The sequence below is a fragment of the Nilaparvata lugens genome, chromosome 1 (genome assembly GCF_014356525.2).
Source record: "Nilaparvata lugens isolate BPH chromosome 1, ASM1435652v1, whole genome shotgun sequence".
Lineage (NCBI taxonomy): Eukaryota > Metazoa > Arthropoda > Insecta > Hemiptera > Delphacidae > Nilaparvata > Nilaparvata lugens.
This window is the reverse complement of record NC_052504.1, coordinates 70150243-70173528: the sequence shown is the minus strand read 5'-3', so window position 1 is coordinate 70173528 and position 23286 is coordinate 70150243. Positions and strand designations below refer to the sequence as shown.

The following is a 23286-nucleotide window of genomic DNA, read 5'->3' as shown; positions in this document are numbered from 1 at the left end:
GTGGGTTTTATTGAGCTTTACGAGAAGCCACTACAGGGACTACTTTCATAAAATCTACAATATGATCATTTAACCGTGAAATTGTACTATTACATGTTGACCGCATGACCAGTATAGCTAACAGTTTTACGTCATACCGTTGTCTATTAAACTAAAAATTCTTGGGCAGTTGGACCTCGCATGAGAATGGAGAAATAGTTTGGTGTTGAAATAGTTTCAATTGATATTGAAAATTATAGAATTTTTGGAGACCAAAAGAATGGAGTTGTTTGGTGGTGAATGGTGACACTAATGAAATCTTATTCTGTAGTTGCTAATTTGTTTTTGGAGAGATCTTTCTTGAATACTTCAAATAATACTCGTATATTATTGTGATATCTCGACTTCCACATTCACATTCAAGTTGAATCGTGTGCTTGATAAAATAAAAGTCAAGCATATGAAAGTAACAATTAAGTAGACGAGGAAAATTGATGCTATTAGACGAATTTTCGAAGCAAATATCAAAATTCCTAAAATCACTCCACTTATAAGGGCTACTTTATTCAAATTAATAAAAACAATGTAAAACTTTGAGCCACAAATGGCGACCACGTGCTCTCCTAAAGTTGAAAAATTGTAGATTTCTGTTATTTGTTGTAACACGTGCTCTGAACATATTGTATTTAAGAATATGAACGCTCGAAGAGCTAGAATAATAAAAAGAACCGTTTCTCGAAACTATTGCCTACCTAGCAAAATGAAAGGGGTCATTATTCTTTTCAAAATAGTTTGAAACAAAATCATTCTTTCATTGAAACTTGCTAACAATATTCCTAACGTCAGTCACAGACACGTTTACAATAGAAACCACATGGCCCACTGTGTTTTGTGTTAACCTTTGTATATATCTATAGCATAAGTTGTAATCCCGTGTTTCGGATGGACACGTTAAGCCGTCGGTCCCGGCTGCCTAAAAAACAGTCGTTAGGTCATGTCAGAGGCCCTGAAATTGATCAGTTGCGACCTGAAAACTCTGACACCAGACCTGAGCCAGCCAGGTCACTCGATATTATTATTATTATTATAGCATAAGTTGATGGCAGGTAAATGAAGATAGTGTATAGCAATATAGATATATAGTTGGGAGAGTAGTAGAATATAGATATGTAGTTTACAATGTTACCACGTGGTTAGCATATGCTACCATTTTACCACGTGGTTAGCATATGAATATTTTTGAAGCAATTATTTGATGATCAATTATTTGAATGGTGATCACATAAATAAAACCATAAACATGAAACGAGTACATGTTTATAAAAACTAGGGCATGAAGTAGATTAGGCTATATGTATAAAGTATTCAACAAATATAATGTTGTACTATGAATTATAATTTAATAATTATTATAAGCTAATTAAGTTAGTTGAATCCGAATTCATAGGCTAAGGACAAATTTGTAAATAGAATAAATTAGGTATATTTGATTAAAACATGTTGACAATGAGTATAAGAAACCTGCTTAATTAATTAAGTAGTAATTAATTGGTATCTTATTTATTTGATTTATTCAACTCAATTGTAATGATGTACTGTATGACATTGTATTTTGTTCATTTCATGTATTTATTATTGAAGTATTTGCCATATTAGATTTATAAGATTGATTACTGTATTAATCAAATCAATGCATTCAATTATCAGTATCCAAACTTCAGAGTTTAAATCTTGGTAAAATGTATGATATAATTTGTTTTAATAATGAAGGGGAGCCATAGTTTAAAATGATATAACATAATAAACATTATAGTAGATTTAAACTGATATTTGAATCCAATTTGTAAGCAGAATATTAGGCTGAAGAGTTTGAGTGTAGGCGGAGCTAGAGGGCGAAGGGTGACGAGAGGTGGAAAATCGTGGTTCTAGTATATAAACAGACAGACCATGCCTTGCAAGGTAGTTGCTGTGAGTTGCTGTGAGTCTCTCTTAGTCTCTTTGGATTTTTTCCCTTTATCACCATACTGTATGATGGACCTAGCTGAACTTCATATCGAATCCTGGAAGCAGACTGTTTACACATAGTGATATAACCTTCAGACGAAAACTCTATTTTTCCATATAATCTGTTGAATTCAGAGTGATTAGCATATCTGGCTAATGACCTCGAGGTCATGGCATCGATTTCCGGCAATTTGTAACAGCTCTCAATCATTCGTCATTCCCACCACTTCCTTCCCATCACATCACAGCACTGTAGGCGGATGCAATGCAAGATAATGCACTTATTTATATTCGCTCATCAACATTTCACTCACATGAAGATGATGTGGAGCTTACTGTTCAACACATGATTTGGGTGATGTGGAGCTTACATGTGGCCTCTGGTTTTGGTCCATACTTATGAGCAAGGGAGGGAAGTAGTATTGTTTGACTTTGAAGTGTGTATAGGATAGCGTGTCTATACATAGAATATTTCACTAGATTGGACATCATATGCCTGCATATGGAGAAGAAATATTTAAAAAGTTGATATTTTATATCAATGAATGATAAATAATAATATAATAATGATGAAAATATCTAATGAAATTCAACTTTAATTGAAGTCAACTTACGTTTAAAAATTTGTTATTGGCAAGTGAGCTTATATTCTTATCATTTTTTCTCGTAAGACTCTCCAATGGAAAAGGGGGGCTTAATTTCTCTGCTAGCAAGCATTGGAAGCGTTTTTGAAAGTAACATTCAACAACAATTCAACATCCTGGGGAAACAGTACATTATTTTACTATGATGCTACTACTGAATAGCATTCATTATTTATTACTTATGGAGAAAATTGTCACAAAATATAATTCTCTGTTGGCATTACTTGTGAAAGTGACAATATTCCCTCATGATTTCATTGTGAGTTAGGAAAGTGAAACGTTAGAAAGTTTTCAACTAGGAAATTATGTCAGTTTGAATTTTGTAGCATTTTTCTCCATTAGCCATCAGACTGATTCAATTCCAGGTTACATTGTCTCCGCCTTCTTTATAGTGATTTAATGCTTCTGTATTCGGAACGAATCAAAACAAGATTTGCCTTCTATGAAGCCTACTATGATAGTAATGAGTCATGCTATTAGAAACTGTAATAAGATCAAATATATTAGATTAATAAATTATACTCATTAAAATTCAAGGGGCGGAAGTTCAAGACCCATTACACTAGAAGCCGTGAAACTTACAGCAAAAAATATTATTGTTCACATAGACGATGATCTTCACTCACCTATTTAGTCTGAGATCAATCAAATGTTCCTTTCCATTTAGATTATAAGCTAGTGTTACGTCGTGAAGATGCTCCACTCCATCCTGTAAAAACGTAATCTATTAATAAAGCTTGACATAAAATAAATAAATAGTAAAGAGACATAAAAAGTCTCAAGTTTTGAAATCACATCAATACAATTTGGAATAATAATTTACCTAATCAAGTATCAAAATTATCAATATTTTTTATTAAAAGAAGCTTGCTTTTTGAAAACGTTTATCGCTTTTGAATGTCTCTTGAGTATGCGCCTATGTTACAATCAATATCTATTTGTAGGTAATTGTATATTACATACTCGAATGATTGTATTGTACAAGTATTTGTATGTGATTCTTGGCAATAAATTGAATTCAATTCAATATGTTCAATGTAGTCTGCTCAATAAAGATGAGCTCGAAACATTAGCCTCTAATGTGCTTTCACAAGCAGCTACAAAAAAAATTGAATCGGGATGTTTTCTTAGAATTTCAACTCCAAGGCGCTCAAACTTAAAATGTATATGAGCTTCATGTCAGGAATAGTTTTTGTTAGCTCTATCATTTTTCAAACGAAAACTAAACCGTTAAATGTTTTTGGTAATTGGCAATACTTCACAAGATTTTATCAATGACGACTCTACTCTAGCCTCATGCGGATGTGAGTGATATGACATTCTGAAAAAGAAGATATCTCCGCTAGTAGATCAAGATGTCTAGTGCCAAGGTAGTCAAGATAGCTTCTCTCATAATAGCAGATGTGTTCTGTGTTTGGAAGACAGTGAGTGCACTGTGCACTGAGCACAAAGAGACAGTGAAATGACGTAGAAAGAGCAGTGACCGGTCCATGAAATTATGTTCTGACTTCTGAGTTCTGCCGCTGTAGTTAGTTAGCCTATCTGTCAGTTCTTTCCGCAGCAATCTTCTTCCCTACAATTACACATTGAATCAGTGATTATTTCACTCCAGCAAAAACTTTGATTACAATAAAATTTGTTCAACCTTCGAGGTCAATACAGGTCAAGTCCATGATGTAACAGATCTTCAGGAGTACACGAAGTTTTTACAGGTCAAGAACATCACAATTATTATGATCTTGAATCTGTATTTTGATTCGCTACAATATTCTTCTTGCTGCAAGGAGTTGATTCTTATCGTAGCAAAAAAAGCCAACAGGATTCTAGACCAAAAATTACTTTCATTTTTTAGACCTTCTTAGGGCATTAGAGGATTATATTGATGAATGGGATTGAGTTCCAATTAAATATTAAACAAAAGTTTTACTTCATGTGTATTTCATCGAATATAAAAAAACAAATTGTTGTGCATAGACATTGATTGTAACATAGGCGCCTACTCAACTACTAGGTGACATTGAAAAGCGATGAACCATCGTTTTCAAAAAGCAAGCTTCTTTTAATAAGAAATATGGATAATATTGATACTTGCAGCTATCTTGATTAGATAACTTATCATTCCAAATTGTATTTATGTGATTTCAAAACTGGAGACTTTTTATGACTCAAATGATTGCAGCAATATCAATTTTCAGCTAAGAGATAGAAAAATAACAGGAGTCAGGAATAGATAATAACTACTATTACAAACAATTTTCTCTTAGCAGTTAAAATGAACAATAATAGTATAATAATTCCATGCAGAAATAGTGCTCCAAGTTCCAAGTTGCAACCTACCTTGAGCAACAAAATTGCACATGAGTGATTTGCATTGCTGTTGTCATTCGGAGAAAATTCGAAATCAACTACTGTCTATGTCTATGAAACACAACTCATTATTACTGAGTGGATCTCATTGTTCCAAATTCACTTCCTGCTTGCTTTATACTTTACAAACAGCGCTATGCACTGATAAACTCGAAACTTCCTCCACATATTGCCACAAAATTGACATTTTCTATATATGATTGCAATATGAATAAAATAGAATAGAATGACTTGTTTATTTGTTGAGGTGGCGAAGTTCGGACAGTAATGTCCACTCTACCACTCAACCACGATAACTATGAATGAATCTTTAACTATCAATTAAAATGAAGGATAATCTTTGAAATTCCAAAATTTATTTTTGAAAAATTGATAATATCAAAATTGCATTAGATTAAACGATAGTACAGCACTAAAATGCTTCATGCCAACAGATAAATAGGCAAAATAGCTTTATAGACATAAATAAGCTAAATAGGATGCATAGACTACAGAGCTTTGACAGGGAAAATCCAAATACAAGACCAACAAGCTCTCAGGAAAATTAAGATGACAGCCGTATTTGACATTTTTCAAGTCTTCTGAACTTTCAAAGCAAGCATTTCATCGCCTCAACTTGAACTTAGACGATCAAAGGCTAAATGCTAAAAGCTTTCGATGTAGAAGAGCTCGGAAGAGAGTTCGTGATTAGTTCGTTATCCACGATAAAACGAGTGTAAAGAAAGTACGGGGCTGGTAAAACCTATTGATCCACAGGTTTGAGTCAACGCTTCCCATGTTCAAGGTAGATGAGTCATCGCCACTGTACTGCTACAACTCAGCAGGTAACAGCCTACCAGCAAACAACGGACTGTGACTCAGGCATGGTAAAAGAAAAGTCATGTCGTTACATTCGCTTACAGTCTACAACGCTTAATGCAATAATAAGTACTTTAGCATTAAGCCATTATCGTTTACCATTGAACCATTAAAGTTTAACTTCAGGTATACTATTACTATTGCATCATCAGTCGACAGGCGGAGAAGTGGTCTAAATCACAACTATTACGCAGTGCAGCCTCATTCTGCTCACCGGCCTGACGAACGGACGGACAATCACACCATTAATGACACATCCGGCTCGAGTGATTGACCCAAAATTACAAAATTACACTAATGAAGAATTGCTACACTACAAATACAGTATCAACTGCCCGTACTTCTAATTAAAATGATTTACTGTAGTAAATTTCAATAGGATGGTCAGAAATCTCAATGTAACTTATTCCGTAACCTGAGAGTGCTGCATCACACATCATATTATCAGATAATAGAATATACATCGATTGGTTATTCTATGCTATAAACAGAATTGGCTTATCGATAGATTGGTTAATACATCGATTTGTTATTCTATGATCATATCCTATTATATTAAGCGAGTAATTTATGTATATACATTTATATTTATCTGGTTATTTTTATATCTGGTTATGTATGTCCAACGGATCTCGAAAACGGCTCTAACGATATTCACGAAATTTAGAACATAGTAGGTTTATGATATAAAAATTCGATTGGACAAGGTCTCATCCCTGGGAAAACTCGCTAAAGAACATGAAAAGGATAATAATTATTCATCCTTGGAAAAACAGATGATAATAGATTAATGATAATATATATCGACGTATAACAGAAGATTCGTGCGTGCCTGATTAGGAGAGAGACAGAATTATGCTCAGCTGTCCAACTATTTCCAATCAATCAGCTTATTTCACGAGAACTATTAATTTAGAAATTTCAATCAACTTGATCAATATAATCTGATTTGTTGACATGACATTGTATATCATTCTAAATTAGAGTATATCTTAATAATTTCAAAAGTTAATCATTATTTTACATTTTTAAGTGATTAGTGAGAGTTATTTTGTTATATAATTTGGTTTGTAAACAATCTAAATTAGAACATTTCTGTTTTCAAATTTTTCGACTGAAAATTTGACCTGAATTCAAGTGTATGGAATATAACCTACTTTTTGGACTATGATGTATAAATCAAAATCGGGGAAGAACCCGTTTTGGGCTGTGCCTGTTAGTCCTTCCCCAATCATTTTAAAGAATAAATTGAGTTCTGTTTATCAATAAATAAATAACGAGCGAAGCTCGGTGCCCCGATATTATTAAGTAAAATGACACTTTTAGGGTATTTTTTTATAAATTTCATACTCGAAATGAATGCTTACATTACTTTACAAATAAATAGATAAACACCACATTTGAAGAGGATTCCACAGATATGATAACTTGATTCTTGTATACCATTGTATCACTGGTTATTGAGACAATAATTGATATTTTCTACCAATGGTGGAGGGGAATCCATAACCACATAGGAAACGTCCACCCATAAAAATGTAATAAAGGTACACTTATGGTTTCATTCATTCATCTACCCATTTACAAAAACACATAATCAAGTCAATGATTGGGAGAGATTCAACAGGATCACCCCAAAACTTTATTAAAGTCCTCGTCACCAGAAAAACATACAGTGATCGACTTCTTTGAAATGTTGTGCTTGCTGAAAAATTAAAAACTAATTTTTTTGAATACAACTCAGTACCTTATTTCAAAGATGGGCGCTTAATAAATTAATTCATTCACCAAATATACACAGAATATTACTCATGTTTTTTTCACAATAGAACATTCAAACAAATGAATTACAGCAATAGTTGATTGATTATGATACACTGAGTCCTGATTTATCCAGCCTCAACATTGCCTAAAAGCATAAACAGGAAAATAAATATTGAAAATCTCTGAAAGTTGAAAAACTGTTTAAAAGAAATAGTTATTTGTGCAACTAGTGCGCACAGTGACAGTTTGCTGCACCGAAAGAAACGTTTACGCAAGAGCCATAGGCGAGGGCGGAATGGTTTCTTCAGTGCAGCCGAGGAACTTTGCGCACGTATTTCACATTAAATTTTTCCTACAGTTAGGCTACCATTGAATATGAGAAGTGGTTGATTATGGGTAAAATGATGGCTGAAATCCATCAAATGTTTGACTATATAATTTTGTTATTAATAACAACTTTAATATATAATTAAATTTATTTCTTTATTTTTCTTATTTAATTAATTTATTTATTTAATTTTATTATTATTTAATTATTATTATTTTTATTATATATAATTTTTATTTTGAATAAATGCATTCTCTATTTAATTCCATCAATAACAACTTTAATTTATTTTAAACTTGATAGCCTAACCCAATTGAAAATTAATAATCGATCATTTATTCAAAATAAAATTAAATTAATCCAATTAATTTGAAAATATGAATAATTTTGAGTAAATCTTAATTTCTAAATAATTTTTCAATCAATCAATTTATGAATGAAAAAATATTATTTGAATAATGAATAATTAATAATATTCAAAATGTATAATTTAAAGAGTTCTCATTTTTATTTATTTGAAAATCAGAAAAAATATAGATAGAACAAAGTCGTTTTCAAAATACTCGCCAATAATGTCAACAGCTGATTGGGATGGCTGCAAGATAATACTCAAAGTATTAAGAGTACGCAAAGTAATACTTTGCGCACTAGAGCGGAAAAGTGATTCTTTGCGTTCTGTAATCAGAGCAGGAATGGTCACTTTTCAAGGTAACTGTAGGAAAATAAAATAACTTCAAGAGCAGAATCAGTTTAAAATTTTATTTTGTATGGTTAGAAAAGAATCTGAATTTGGAGAAGAATCACCGATAATCAATAATAATCATGATTGTTGATGGGAATGTCCCAGGTGAGATAAGTTAATGACAAGTTGAGAGGAAACCTTGAATAAACGTCTGTTTCATTGAATCCTGAAATTAGTGGAGAGCATCAGTTGGAAACATGATTTTACAATCTGAATTTTCAGAGAAAAACTTGGAAAATTTCCCTTAGTTTTCCTTGTTATTCATTATAATCATAATTATAGTTGGTTGAATTATTATGTATCACAGAGAATTTCGAGTAATAATGGCGATGAATTACGAGAACTCCAGATGAAAAAGTCATTCAATGACTAATCCAGGACCTTGAATCATCTTACATTATCTTCATTCTACCAAAGAGAATGGGATGTATGAATTAAATTCCCAAGTAGGAATAGGTGCACTTTTATACCTATTCTCTTTGATTCTACTCAAGATAACAGCTTTTCTTTTCATCTTAGAATGAGTCTATTGGAATTTTTTAATATTGTGAGATGATATAAATTCTGAGACTGTTGGTTTTCGTTCAATTAAGTAGATGCAACAATTACAATGAGAGGAGGAAGAGAAACGGTAACTATGAGCAACTGAACTGTTCGGTTATCTGTGTGCTCATTCAAGTATGATGCACTTATTGGATATTTCTGTATGATCAAGTACAATGCACTTCATAATCAGGAATGATGACTAAATGATGATATCACAGAAAAGGAGAGCCACTATTCATTGAATTCCTCGGTAAATAAATACAAAAATCGACTGGAATACTTATCACATGAGACAGTATAATATAAGTTCTGGGAGAGGTCTTGCACTAACATCTTTCATCTTACGATAATATTAAATCTAGAACTATTCACCTTATTGTTATGAGAATCCACTTCATCATCATTCATTTGTATTGCATCAGTACAACACTCTAGCTAGGCAGTAGATTACACACATCTAATTAACTGATTAGAAATAATCTAATGTTGGGAAATACTGACAACGTAATCTCTACTGATATAAAGATTACATTATTCAAGTGGAATCCATTTGGCGTTCTTGCATTATAGTACCATGATAGTTGATATCAGCGTGATTGAATATTATGCCGTGATTTTTTACAGTTTCATTGTTGCAATGTTTACATTATACAATTATTCATACATTGTTTCAATTGACTGTCAATTATTGCATGATTGTATCAAAATGTTCATTACAAACATTTGAATGAATTCATACATTGCTATCATTTATACATTATTTATTATTTCATAAATATAGACATGCCCAGCTTCATTAGTTAAACTGATTTAACAGCTTCGGGAGGTGCAATTTATTTTTAAAAAACAATATTCAATAATTAACAATTGAACAACTTTTAGAAAGTTACAACAGGCTCATGCCCAAAACCCAAAAGTTTTCTATTCTGGTTTATCAACATTCAGTAATAATGGAAGGAAAATGTAAGTAACATCTATGATTAAATGTGAACTTCATCAGAAACAAAACTTAAGCCTAGTCCACATTTAACAAATGTTCGACAAACATGTTTGTTGTTAAAGTTTGGGCAAATTTTATTATGTTTGACAACCAATGTTTGCCCGTGGAAAGTGTGGATGCGTCACCAAACAAAATATTTGTAAGTGGGAAGAACAGGTTTTATGTTTTACAGCTGGCTACACTGAAAATATTTGCAAAGACAGTATATTTTTTTTGTTTGACAAACAATGATTGTCCAACCTTTTTAAAATGTCTGTCCCTGAGCTTCTCAACAAACATGTTTGCCGAACATGTATGTCAAACATTTGTTCAGTGTGGACACGGCTTTAGATTTGTCAAAGGCTACCAACAAAGCTGAGACAGAGCTACATTTCAACTTCACCACATTGGTAAATATAATTATGAAAATTCAATATTGAGTCGAATAATATTTATGTAGTCTATTTAATATTGGTAAATATAATTATAGTAAAGTAATTATGAAAACTCAATATTGTATCGAATAATATTTTTGTAGTCTATTTAATGTTGACAAAAACTGATAAATTCTGTACATTAACAATAATTGATATTAAAAAATGAAGCAAATTCATTTTAATATCGGAAAAAATGTTTGATTCAACGAATATTTCCGTTATGTTAAACTCAACCACAACAGTTTCTGGCATCTTTGTTCAAGATAACACTGTGTTATTAACGGGAAAGGAGAGCCACTATTCATTGAATGCCTCGGTAAATAAATACAAAAATCGACTGGAATACTTATCACATGAGACAGTATAATATAAGTAGAGTTCTGGGAGAGGTCTTGCACTAACATCTTTCATCTTACGATAATATTAAATCTAGAACTATTCACCTTATTGTTATGAGAATCCACTTCATCATCATTCATTTGTATTGCATCAGTACAACACTCTAGCTAGGCAGTAGATTACACACATCTAATTAACTGATTAGAAATAATCTAATGTTGGGAAATACTGACAACGTAATCTCTACTGATATAAAGATTACATTATACAAGTGGAATCCATTTGGCGTTCTTGCATTATAGTACCATGATAGTTGATATCAGCGTGATTGAATATTATGCCGTGATTTTTTACAGTTTCATTGTTGTAATGTTTACATTATACAATTATTCATACATTGTTTCAATTGACTGTCAATTATTGCATGATTGTATCAAAATGTTCATTACAAACATTTGAATGAATTCATACATTGTTATCATTTATACATTATTTATTATTTCATAAATATAGACATGCCCAGCTTCATTAGTTAAACTGATTTAACAGCTTCGGGAGGTGCAATTTATTTTTTAAAAACAATATTCAATAATTAACAATTGAACAACTTTTAGAAAGTTACAACAGGCTCATGCCCAAAACCCAAAAGTTTTCTATTCTGGTTTATCAACATTCAGTAATAATGGAAGGAAAATGTAAGTAACATCTATGATTAAATGTGAACTTCATCAGAAACAAAACTTAAGCCTAGTCCACATTTAACAAATGTTCGACAAACATGTTTGTTGTTAAAGTTTGGGCAAATTTTATTATGTTTGACAACCAATGTTTGCCCGTGGACAGTGTGGATGCGTCACCAAACAAAATATTTGTAAGTGGGAAGAACAGGTTTTATGTTTTACAGCTGTTTTACAGCTGGCTACACTGAAAATGTTTGCAAAGACAGTATATTTTTTTGTTTGACAAACAATGATTGTCCAACCTTTTTAAAATGTCTGTCCCTGAGCTTCTCAACAAACATGTTTGCCGAACATGTATGTCAAACATTTGTTCAGTGTGGACACGGCTTTAGATTTGTCAAAGGCTACCAACAAAGCTGAGACAGAGCTACATTTCAACTTCACCACATTGGTAAATATAATTATGAAAATTCAATATTGAGTCGAATAATATTTAAGTAGTCTATTTAATATTGGTAAATATAATTATAGTAAAGTAAATTATGAAAACTCAATATTGTATCGAATAATATTTTTGTAGTCTATTTAATGTTGACAAAAACTGATAAATTCTGTACATTAACAATAATTGATATTAAAAAAATGAAGCAAATTCATTTTAATATCGGAAAAAATGTTTGATTCAACGAATATTTCCGTTATGTTAAACTCAACCACAACAGTTTCTGGCATCTTTGTTCAAGATAACACTGTGTTATTAACGGGGAAAGCGTGAGAGCCATTTTTGAATGATCTAATAATAATTGTGAATGGAATATGTGAATGTACTCACAATACGCTTAAGGAGCATGAAAGGATGAGCAAAAGTTTCCACAAAACGAGATTTTACACTCTACTTCTGGTTTAAGTGATACAAAAATTACCACAAGATATTATGAAAGATTACACCAGGAAAAGGAAATCCTGTACGAGTATTATTACATAGATATAGTTTAGTTAAGTTACAGGAAAGTTAAGAGACAGTTCAATGAAAACTGACATCTAACTACAAACTATGTGAAGAGCTAACTGCTATTAATAAGAGACAATTGATCATTAGCACTGAATGACAATTATATTAACATGAAGTTTGCACTAGATAACTACGTATTACACAATGTTATAAAAAGAAGTTGAAAACGTAACAAGGTGAATTAGTGGTCAAGAAGCAACCACAGTGATAGTATTTTAACAGGAAAATTTCATGGATGATAGATGACGCACTTAGGTGCATTAAAATAGTGCAGTTGCATGTTATGGGAGAGTACAGTTCAGTAGGAAGCATTAGAACGGTGGAACACGACCAAGCCCAGAGCCAAATGTGCACCACACCCGTTGAATTGCTATTGACTATTCTGTACCAATTTTTCAATGTAGAGATTCATTCAACAAAAGGCCTCTATTAACATGCAACAGTAGACGGGAATCTCGATGGTGAATCATTGTTTTACTATTCAATAGTTCCGAAATCTGATTCACAGCACTAAATTTTGAATTGAAAGGAAACATAAACTAAAATGCACAGTTTCTATGCGCAAATAGAACCAGCAACGGAAATACGGACAGCTCACCACACTTTTCAGTAACACCCTGTGTCACTCTCTTCAGTGAGCTAGTCATGTAAACAAGCCCTAATGTATTCATGAGTTTACCCTGAGGACATTTAAATATTCAATACTCCTTGGATTTACCTGAATATAGGATGATGAGACACGGGTGCGAAGGCCCAGCAGATTGAGTTTACGTACCCTGCTACAATATTCCATTACATCACTGATTTCTTATAAAACGACGAATTCACTATTTTTTATGCAGCTAGAAGTATCATTTCAGCAACAGATCCATTTTCCATAGATCAAGTCATGAAATTCTTATTCATCGACAAACATTGTAACACAGATGAACATCAATTCCGTTCAGGAAAACTAATATTCAATAATATTCAACCATAAATCATTCAAAGTGGAACAATCATATTTCTCACTAATCTGAGTATTGTGCTTTATTGAGAAGTAAACTACATTCAGACTGTTGACAACCTCATCTTTATTTCACATTAACCGTGACCTGCAGGATACCTACCGTATCTTATGAGAAGGTGGTATTTTCTCTGCTTTATCTATTACAGTAGGCCCACATGAGGTAGCCAAGCTTGGCTACAATGTATTGTATTTATTCAGCCTATTGTTATTCAAATTAATGTAGTGTAGAATAAATTTCAAGTAAATAAATTATAAGATTGATTTTTTCATTCAACTTTCAGCTCTTGAGAAATCGACTACAGAATTAATTAAACAGAGACTACATATTGTAAAGTCATTGCATTGTTTTTCATCAAACCCGGTGAAACCCAATTTCCATGGAATTTCATCAACTCGTGACCAGTGACAATTTGTGAGTGATGACGACAGGCAAATTCAACAGGTGAAAGTGGCAAGCGTAAAATATTATTGCATCGGCCAAGGACAAGCAGGGCAGAGCGTCTGTCGCAAGATTTTTGTAAAAAGTAAGTAGAGGATTCCATCACGAGAATGGATGTAGAGGAGGAGGTGGAAGAGGAGAAGGTCAGAGGAGGCCTAGACACGACGGACAGGACACGGCGCGTGCTTCTGGCAACCGGAAGCCGAAAACGGACAAGGCACTGGAGGAGGAGAAGAAGAAGAAAAACAAAAGTGGGTGGAGAAAGAAAGAATGATAGAGTGACTGATTCGGGAGAACAGGAAATGCGCTTGGGGGAGACTGGGACTGGTAACGTCGGTGACCGGCAAAAGACCTTATGGTCGTTGGAACTGAATGGACACAAAGCAAGACCGCTCTTCTACCCTTTCACGGGTCGGCCAACGTCCGGAAACGGGCCGTTGACGTGCAGACGTCCGCAGAACGCTTCCAGCCAGAACTGACCTCACCATTCCGCTATGATTTGAGATTCGAGATGAACGGCAATACATACGATATAGATATACAATGCCATACATTCTATCCAGTATTGAACTATACTTTATCTGTGACTCCCGATTGCTTCACATTCTTCAAGTCACACCGATAAGGAAAGACATGCGAGCTGATAGCTACTGCCAACATTACCTGCGAAAACATCAAGCCTTGTTTGGAGTATCACCTCACTCCTGCAACTTGCAAGTGGGTACTCCATCAAACAAGTCCACATTATTTAAGGCAATGAGCAAGTCTGACTTTGTCTCGAATCCATTAATATAAAGATGCATATGTCTTCTTTTGGTGGAGAAAAGAGAACTAAAGTTGCATTTCATGAGAGAATCCATTTTTAGCAGTCGATAAACATTGCAGAGTTTAAACTAACTTTTATCTTCGGCCATGTTTTCAAAAATCTGGGATTAGGTCAAGTTTTGTAAAAGAGTTTAATAAAAAGGATATGTGCAGTTGTTACAGCATACACCATTGGTATATTGAGTCTTCTCAATACAAAGACTAGAGGTGCTTGCGAAAAAAATAATTGAGGCACATAAAGATGATGTAAAAGATTAAAATTAATTTTGATACATTAAAAACAAATTTAGTAATAAACAACCATCAATCTATATTTCAACTGTGATCAGACATCATACCTAATCTAAATTTATTAATAATTAATTATTGAGGGCCGTTTGCACAGTGTAAGTTTAAGCTAAAGCTTAAACCAAATCTGGATTTTTTTTGTTTAAACTAAAATTCCGTTTGCACAGTATCAGTTTAAACTCTGTATTGAGTTTAAACTCTGGGAAAGTTTAAACCTCCAAAGCAGGAGGTTTAAACCTCCAAAGCAGGAGGTTTAGACCAAATAATTTGGATTAACTTGACATCTGTAAAGATTTGATGGGGAAACAGCTGATAGTAAATTATTTTTCGACGGTTGTTTTTAATGCCTCTGTAGACAATAATTATTATTATTAATTTAGGTTATAGTGAATTATTTATTTGAATGTAAAAATAATTATAATGGAGGAATTGATAGAAGTTTTTGATGCGATTGATAAAGATGACTGCGAAGAAATCTTAAAACTGAGAAAAATTGGGCAAAAACGAATGATTTAAATTTCTGGGATGATAGAGAATTTTCTTAACGGTTTTGCTTGAGTAAAGCAACTGCCAATCCAGTATTTGATTAAATAAACCACTTGATAGAAAATGAGACAATTTTCAACAGTGGTCTTTGATTAGGAAACATATTTTTAATAACACATAACTGGGATATTTTGCTTTCCAGAGATTTCTAATAAACGAGGAAGACCGTAGTAGACTTAAGCGTAACAAAATCGCTCTTTCGAAAACATTCTAAAATATATATTTTTTGGTGCCTACTAAATATAAGTTTGTATCTAAGGCTAAAGGGCACGTCCAGTGCCAACATACCTGTCATCAAATTTTTGGTTGGGATCGATTTAGTACGTTATTTTGAGCACAAAATCACAAAAATTAAACGGCGCTCACTATTGTTTTAAAAATGAACTAAGTTCAAAGTAGCACAACTTTACATACATTTAACCTATAAGTAGCAACCATAAGTGGCTAAAGTTAGGAAAACTCAGATTAGGAATATCATAATTTGATGATTTCAATAATCAAAATGGCTGCTACTCATAGGTTAAATGCATGTATAATTGTGCTACTTTAGTTTATTTTAAAAACAATAGTGACCGCCGTTTAATTATTTTTATTTTGTGCTCAAAATAACATACTAAATTGATCCCAACCAAAAATTTGATGACAGGTATGTTGGCACTGGACGTGCACTTACACCGTATCTAATAGTAATATAGCATTTCATCATTTTTTGAAGAATTTCTTGATCGCTTTCCGCTTTTATTACCGTACAGCTTACAGCTCTGTGGATTTTGAACAAGGAAATAGTAGCTACATAACCTCAATTTACTGATGGTTTGTAAACAAATAACAAATTTTCTTTAAAAATCAGCTTTTCCTGATATTATAAACAATGACATTCTATTACCAACTTAACGCTAAACTAGTTTAACTTAAACTGGATTAGTAAATGCACTGAGAAAACCGATTCAAGTTTAAACTTTCATATTAAGTTAATCGAGTTCAGCAATCTATACTGTGCAAACGGCCCTAAGAGTGGCAATTGAACAGATTGAAGAGCGTTTTCAGCTGAAAGTGAGACATTTTTAAATAAGGAGTGTACGATTTTTTTTTCTTTTTTACTTACTTACTTTTAATTAGAGGAGCGAATTCGGTTAACTGGAAAGTGAATGATAAATATAAAATTCCTATTTTTGTATGGAATTACTTCACTAATATCCGTTGAATAAATCTTAGTAAGCTAGTTGGTATGATTTCAAATAACCTTACCAGAGTGATAACTTGAAGTAGATCATAGAATGGAAGAGAAACTACAGTTTCTGATTTATCTTCCGCATAAAAAACTATATCAAATGAATGAATAGGCGAACACACCTGATGTTTTCGAGTAGACTGAATGCTTCTCTTCTCCCTTCCGTGGAATATCCTTGGCTTAACAACAACATGTCGGTAAAATTCAGGTGCTGGCCCTGCAATTAAAGAAAAAGATTATTAATTGAAGAACTCATTCAAACATGAGTTTCAGGTAACAGTATCCTATAGGAACATACAAAACCTGATAATAAATCTGAAGACTTTGGAACGCTGTAATCATTAATCACTAGTGTGGCAATGATAAGATTGATCAAAAATATTCAACAAAAGAGAAAGATTCAACACCAACCGAAAGTACCGAAAAACTGGTTTATTGACATTCAAAAAGAACCTAATTCAGTTGTTTGCAACATGAACTTTCATAGTATAAGTAAATTACTGCATTTTCTTTGTTACACATGCAATTATACTATCAAGAGTTTCTCACACTGTCATTTCACTCAAACAAAATATGTAGACTTGGCTCTTTACATGTAAGTTTGCTGTGAATTGACATGAACCCAACGCAAAACCAGAACTCACAAGAAAGTATTAGTAGATTATATAATCAATATTTCAACACAACAACTGTTACGTTGAAAATATTTGATAAGCTGAATTAACACCTAAGTTAAGTAAAGTTAAGTTAATCAGAAACATATTGAATTCATGACTACAGTTTTACTATATTCTTCAACCTACAATCTATACCATTATTTTCACGTAGTAAGTCTATTTCTTCAACTGGGAGATAGAACAGTTCCCAAGAGTCAACGACGTAAATAACATGGAAGACGTCCTGGAAGGAAGCACACAGATCCGCGACAACAACACATGTTCAACAAATGTTCCCGACATTGTTGAGCGATTCAACTTCCTTCACGCCTTCAACAACAAAAACAAATACACAGAGTTCAATCATCTCACTGCTGGTATTCAAAGAACTAATTTAATTTTCAATTGGGAATCTATATTAAGATTGAAATTTGGACTATCTATTTTGAGTATAAGCAGACTTCTCTGTTCTGTTGTTTATTTCCAGTTGGAATCTGGCGTTTTACTGTATTTTTAGAAATAATTTTCTAGCTGAGTGCAGTCGGAAATGAATCATGAATGAAGAAAAAAGCATTTTAACAAACAAAAATAAATATGAGAAGGATTGGAGAGTTGATAAAAGTTGAGAGATATAATTTTCAGTTAAGGAAGATCGTCCAAGCCTAAGCTGATGTTAATTTTTTACACTATACAGTAGATTCTTCTAGAATATAGTGGGAACTGGGAATTCTTCACTATAGAATAAGTCATGTTATTTATTTATTTAGCGTATGGCAAATACACAACACATATAAAGCTCATGAGTCTCAAATGTCTACATATACATTATATTTTTCCAATTTCTTCAAGATGTGTGGTTTTTGGGCAGGAGAACATAAGTTTGCCTGACCGCCATTATATGCTAGTCCATTTAGCGTTACCCAATGTGCACCATGGAGAAAAAAACATTTTCAAAATTATCTTAACCATTATTACAAATATCCAAAATTGCTTCAAATTTTAATTTATCACATAAAAACAATAGACTACAAATATAGAATTTCTGTTTGAAATTTACACCCAAAAAACGTTTAACCATTATATAATAAATTATTATGGAATAATAATAACAATATTGATTCTACAGTATCAATGAAAAGAATAAAAATGATAGGAGAATCTTATTTCTATTCATCAATGCACAAATCAATACCGTTGATCATTTAAGTGCACAATTTCGTTTGTTATTTTGAGATTATTTTTGGGTTGAAGCACGCTAATGTCAAGCAAATCAGTTTTTCAAATACAGTATAATACTAGCTCAGTACTTTTGATTCAAATAAAATTTACCTCAATTCAACGTGAACATTTTCCCTGGGCTTATTTGTTCTGATATGAGATCTCATATTTGATAAAGAAAATGTGTAGGTATACTTTTCTAAACTAAAATACCAGCAGCATGAATACACTTTCGGTATTCTGAAGAGAGATACCTAGTTGGTATATGATGAGAGAAAACCCCGTTCTCCATTTTTTTAGTGTTCGAACTCATTGTCATGGATAGTTTCAACAAATTAAGAGAAATTAGATTTTAAAAAGCTGGCGTTTTATAACTGAATACTTCATAAATAGGCTCTTGAGTTGGATACTTGGGTTATAAAAATATTGTGGAATATAAATGCATGAATATAGCTGATTCGTTTGCAACTCGTCGACCACTGTTTAATCACTTTATGCTTTTCATTAGTTCAATAGGCCATCTGTTTTATTAGATTTATTAAACTGTATAAGATGAGTCACTATTTTATTGGGGGATAAGATAAGGATGTGAGTAACCTTACAAGATCGCTTCAAGTCTACGCTAGATACAACTCTTTAGTGATGAGAATGATTATTAAGAGAGTATGGATTAGAAGATGCGTGACGTGGTTGTGATAGTATGACGTCATAAGAGAGCCTGCTTACATTAGGATGTGGTGCATTCCTAACATTACAGATGTCAAGTTTGGAAGTTCAAAGTTTTTCATTGTCTAAGTTCCCTTTCTAACTCTCATGGATTTTTTAATCTGTAGGAACGATTGACATAAAACTGTTATATTGAAGGAAATTGATGGAAAGCTTTACAAGAAACGTTGACTTATCAAGCGCAGTGGTTCTACTAGACTTGTCTCAATCTCAATCCAGTCAACGAAGACAATGGCTGACCTCATTTTTTACACCAAATAACAATTCCTTCTCCAATCTCCTGATTACTTGCCACCAGAACACAGTCAACCAAAAAATATTCTCATTCGTCAGAAATCATTGATTTTTATAGACACTTTCACAATCAAGCAGATATAATATGTTTATTGGATTGATAATAATTGAGCTATTTCAAAAATGACAGTCCAGTAACTTAATGTAGTTAGGCATATGTGTGACTTAGCTGGGCAATTACTTGATTTGTCTCTCAATGCTCAATGACAAGTTAGGCCTAGGCCTATGTGTTTCCGAAACCTGGAATACTAACTATGAACTAAATTCCAATGAATTGAATAGATAATTGATTGCACAGCTTAACATGATTATCAAGAACAATATAAAACTGTAAACTAGTCAAATAATCATATTATGTGATTGGAAATTAAAAACTACCAGGTAACTTATATTATGTAAACTGATGAACGAAGAACTATTCGATAATGCCTTATTGTCATTATGACTTGATTCTCCTACATTGTTTTTGCTTGCTTCATCCAATAAATAAATGAACAAATTTAAATTTTCATTAGACACAATGTAGTAGCTCAATTCATGCAAGGATATTCCAACGTCTAACGGAACTGAATGTGTATCTATAATGAATGATATCTTATTTATTTAAATATTATTATTATTATTTATTATATTATATCTTCTAATATTTGTTGTTGTTGCTATAATTTCAAGTTAGTTGTTGGAAGTAATAGTCCTGATGAGAACTACCTATCTAATTAATTAAACGCATTATTAAATTATTAGGGAAAAATTGCTCTTTAGTCTTTTTAGATTATATTGCAATAGAAATTAAAAGAAAACATATTCTGAATTGGAAATGAAGTGTTGTTTGATTAACTGATCAACCATTGTCGTTGATTATCATAGTTATATAGATTATAAATAGTTATTGATCAAGGATGTTCTTCGTGCTTTGTGATAGCAAAATTCACATTTAAATTAGCAGTTGGTATGTGAATGACTTGCAGTGGAACTTGCAATAAAGATGTGGGCTAGTAGCCAAAAAGCGAACGCGGTACGCATTGGTGTGGACAGTGAGTTGGGGGGGGGAGGGTCATAGGGTGTCTTGAATTCGGCAAATACCGAGGAATGAGGTCTTAAATTAAGCACATGTCATGCAGCGACCAACGCTGCTAAAGAGATCAACACAACTTCGACTGAGCTATTACTAGGCCACTGCTGGATTCTCGGTTTCTTGTCAAACCCACAACACTGGAGTCAATTGAAAATGGGCAACGATTTGTTGTCTAGCCCTCAATTGATTTTGTTGTCACCCGCACGTATTGCGCCACTTCTCACAAGATACAGACCACTGTACAGTGTATTTTATTATTGAAAAAAATGAACCGAATTGCCGTTAAGACATACAGTATCCCTACTTTCTAAAACTTCGAGCCCTTATGATTGAGTGGAATATTACTCTGAAGGAAACCATCAATCAAACCAGAGACAGATGTAGTAACAGTAAGATCATCTAAATAATTATTATTCAACGAAAATCCTAAATAAAAACTGTAAATCACCCCGAAGACTTCTGCAACTGCAGACATTGACAACGGGATTAACAGCTAGATGTAAATTCGATGAGATTACAGATATAGCAGGAATTAAAAATGTTGTATCGGAACAACCAAACAGACTCAACCCAAACCTTTTCGTCGCCGGAATTTCTTTGAAATAATATTGTTCAAAACATAAGTGAGGATTTGACCTAATCTAGAAGATTCTTCAAGAACGGAACTTGGTGAGATAATAATTTCCTTTCAGCTTCGTGATATCCTGCAGTTTATTCGCCGAGGTGAATTATTCAATCATGCAACTAACTACCAATGCGTCATCGATTTCCTTATGGAGTAAGCTGCCATTGCTTCAGCACCTTGATAAATTATCTTTGTCCTCAAGTGCATATACAGCAAGCAAGAATAAAACCAACGAGCATTGCGGTAATACCTCACGAGTGTCCAATGAATAACAATGACTGCCCAAAATGAACTCAACATTACAAAATTGAAATTATATATTTGTAACTTCATTTGCTTTTTGGGATCCAATAAATTTGAAAAAAATGAAATAGCTTTAAAAGGAATGCTTGTATTGTTTTTAGTCTACAATAACAAATTGATCATGGTGGTTATTGGTATCGGAACAACCAAACAGACTCAACCCAAACCTTTTCGTCGCCGGAATTTCTTTGAAATAATATTGTTCAAAACATAAGTGAGGATTTGACCTAATCTAGAAGATTCTTCAAGAACGGAACTTGGTGAGATAATAATTTCCTTTCAGCTTCGTGATATCCTGCAGTTTATTCGCCGAGGTGAATTATTCAATCATGCAACTAACTACCAATGCGTCATCGATTTCCTTATGGAGTAAGCTGCCATTGCTTCAGCACCTTGATAAATTATCTTTGTCCTCAAGTGCATATACAGCAAGCAAGAATAAAACCAACGAGCATTGCGGTAATACCTCACGAGTGTCCAATGAATAACAATGACTGCCCAAAATGAACTCAACATTACAAAATTGAAATTATATATTTGTAACTTCATTTGCTTTTTGGGATCCAATAAATTTGAAAAAAATGAAATAGCTTTAAAAGGAATGCTTGTATTGTTTTTAGTCTACAATAACAAATTGCATGGAGGTAATTATTGACAACAATCAAGTAAGATAGTGAAATTCACCTCAAACTGACAGCATTAGTTAAATGGGAAGTGTTAATGTTATTATAGGAATGCTGACAGTGAAGTAAATCTCACTCTATATTATTTATAGCTCAATTTCTACTTCGCTAGCGTTTTTGCATGTCGGATGAAAAAGTAAACACAAACCCAAATTGATTTGGGAGATTAGACTAGTCTCTGGTCATTATGCAACTGTTCAGAGCTATGAAAAGAGATATGAAGCAATTTTTCATGTAAATGAACCACAAATTCCAAACACTGCATTCTGTGTAGCGCAATCATTTTTAACTGGCCAAAATTTCATTTTATCACCTTGCATAGTCAGAAAATGCATGTTATAAATCAAACTTATGATCTCTTCATTTTGTGCAATTAAGAGGACTCCAGGAGGTACTGCAGTGCGCAAAGAGTTAAAATTGGACTACAAAATTAATTCATTATTTATCCCACCGTTGATAAGTAGCAGTAATTATTATTGAACGAAAATTCAAATTAAATGCTGTAAATCACTCTGAAGATTTCTGCTAGTAGCCAAAAAGCGAACGCGGTACGCATTGGTGTGGACAGTGAGTTGGGGGGGGGAGGGTCATAGGGTGTCTTGAATTCAGCAAATACCGAGGAATGAGGTCTTAAATTAAGCACATGTCATGCAGCGACCAACGCTGCTAAAGAGATCAACACAACTTCG

General features: G+C 32.9%; 1 protein-coding gene across 1 annotated transcript in view; it reads right to left on the bottom strand.

Moving 5' to 3' along the window:
- The window catches only part of LOC120354461 (ADAM DEC1-like), a 59563-nt gene that overhangs the window by 26361 nt on the left and 9916 nt on the right, over window positions 1-23286 (bottom strand). Inside the window, exons 2-3 of the mRNA XM_039441667.1 lie at window positions 17140-17234; window positions 3254-3336 (exon numbers count right to left, since the gene is read on the bottom strand). Of these exons, the coding sequence (XP_039297601.1) occupies window positions 3254-3336; window positions 17140-17234 (178 nt within the window). The remainder of the gene's footprint in view (window positions 1-3253; window positions 3337-17139; window positions 17235-23286) is intronic.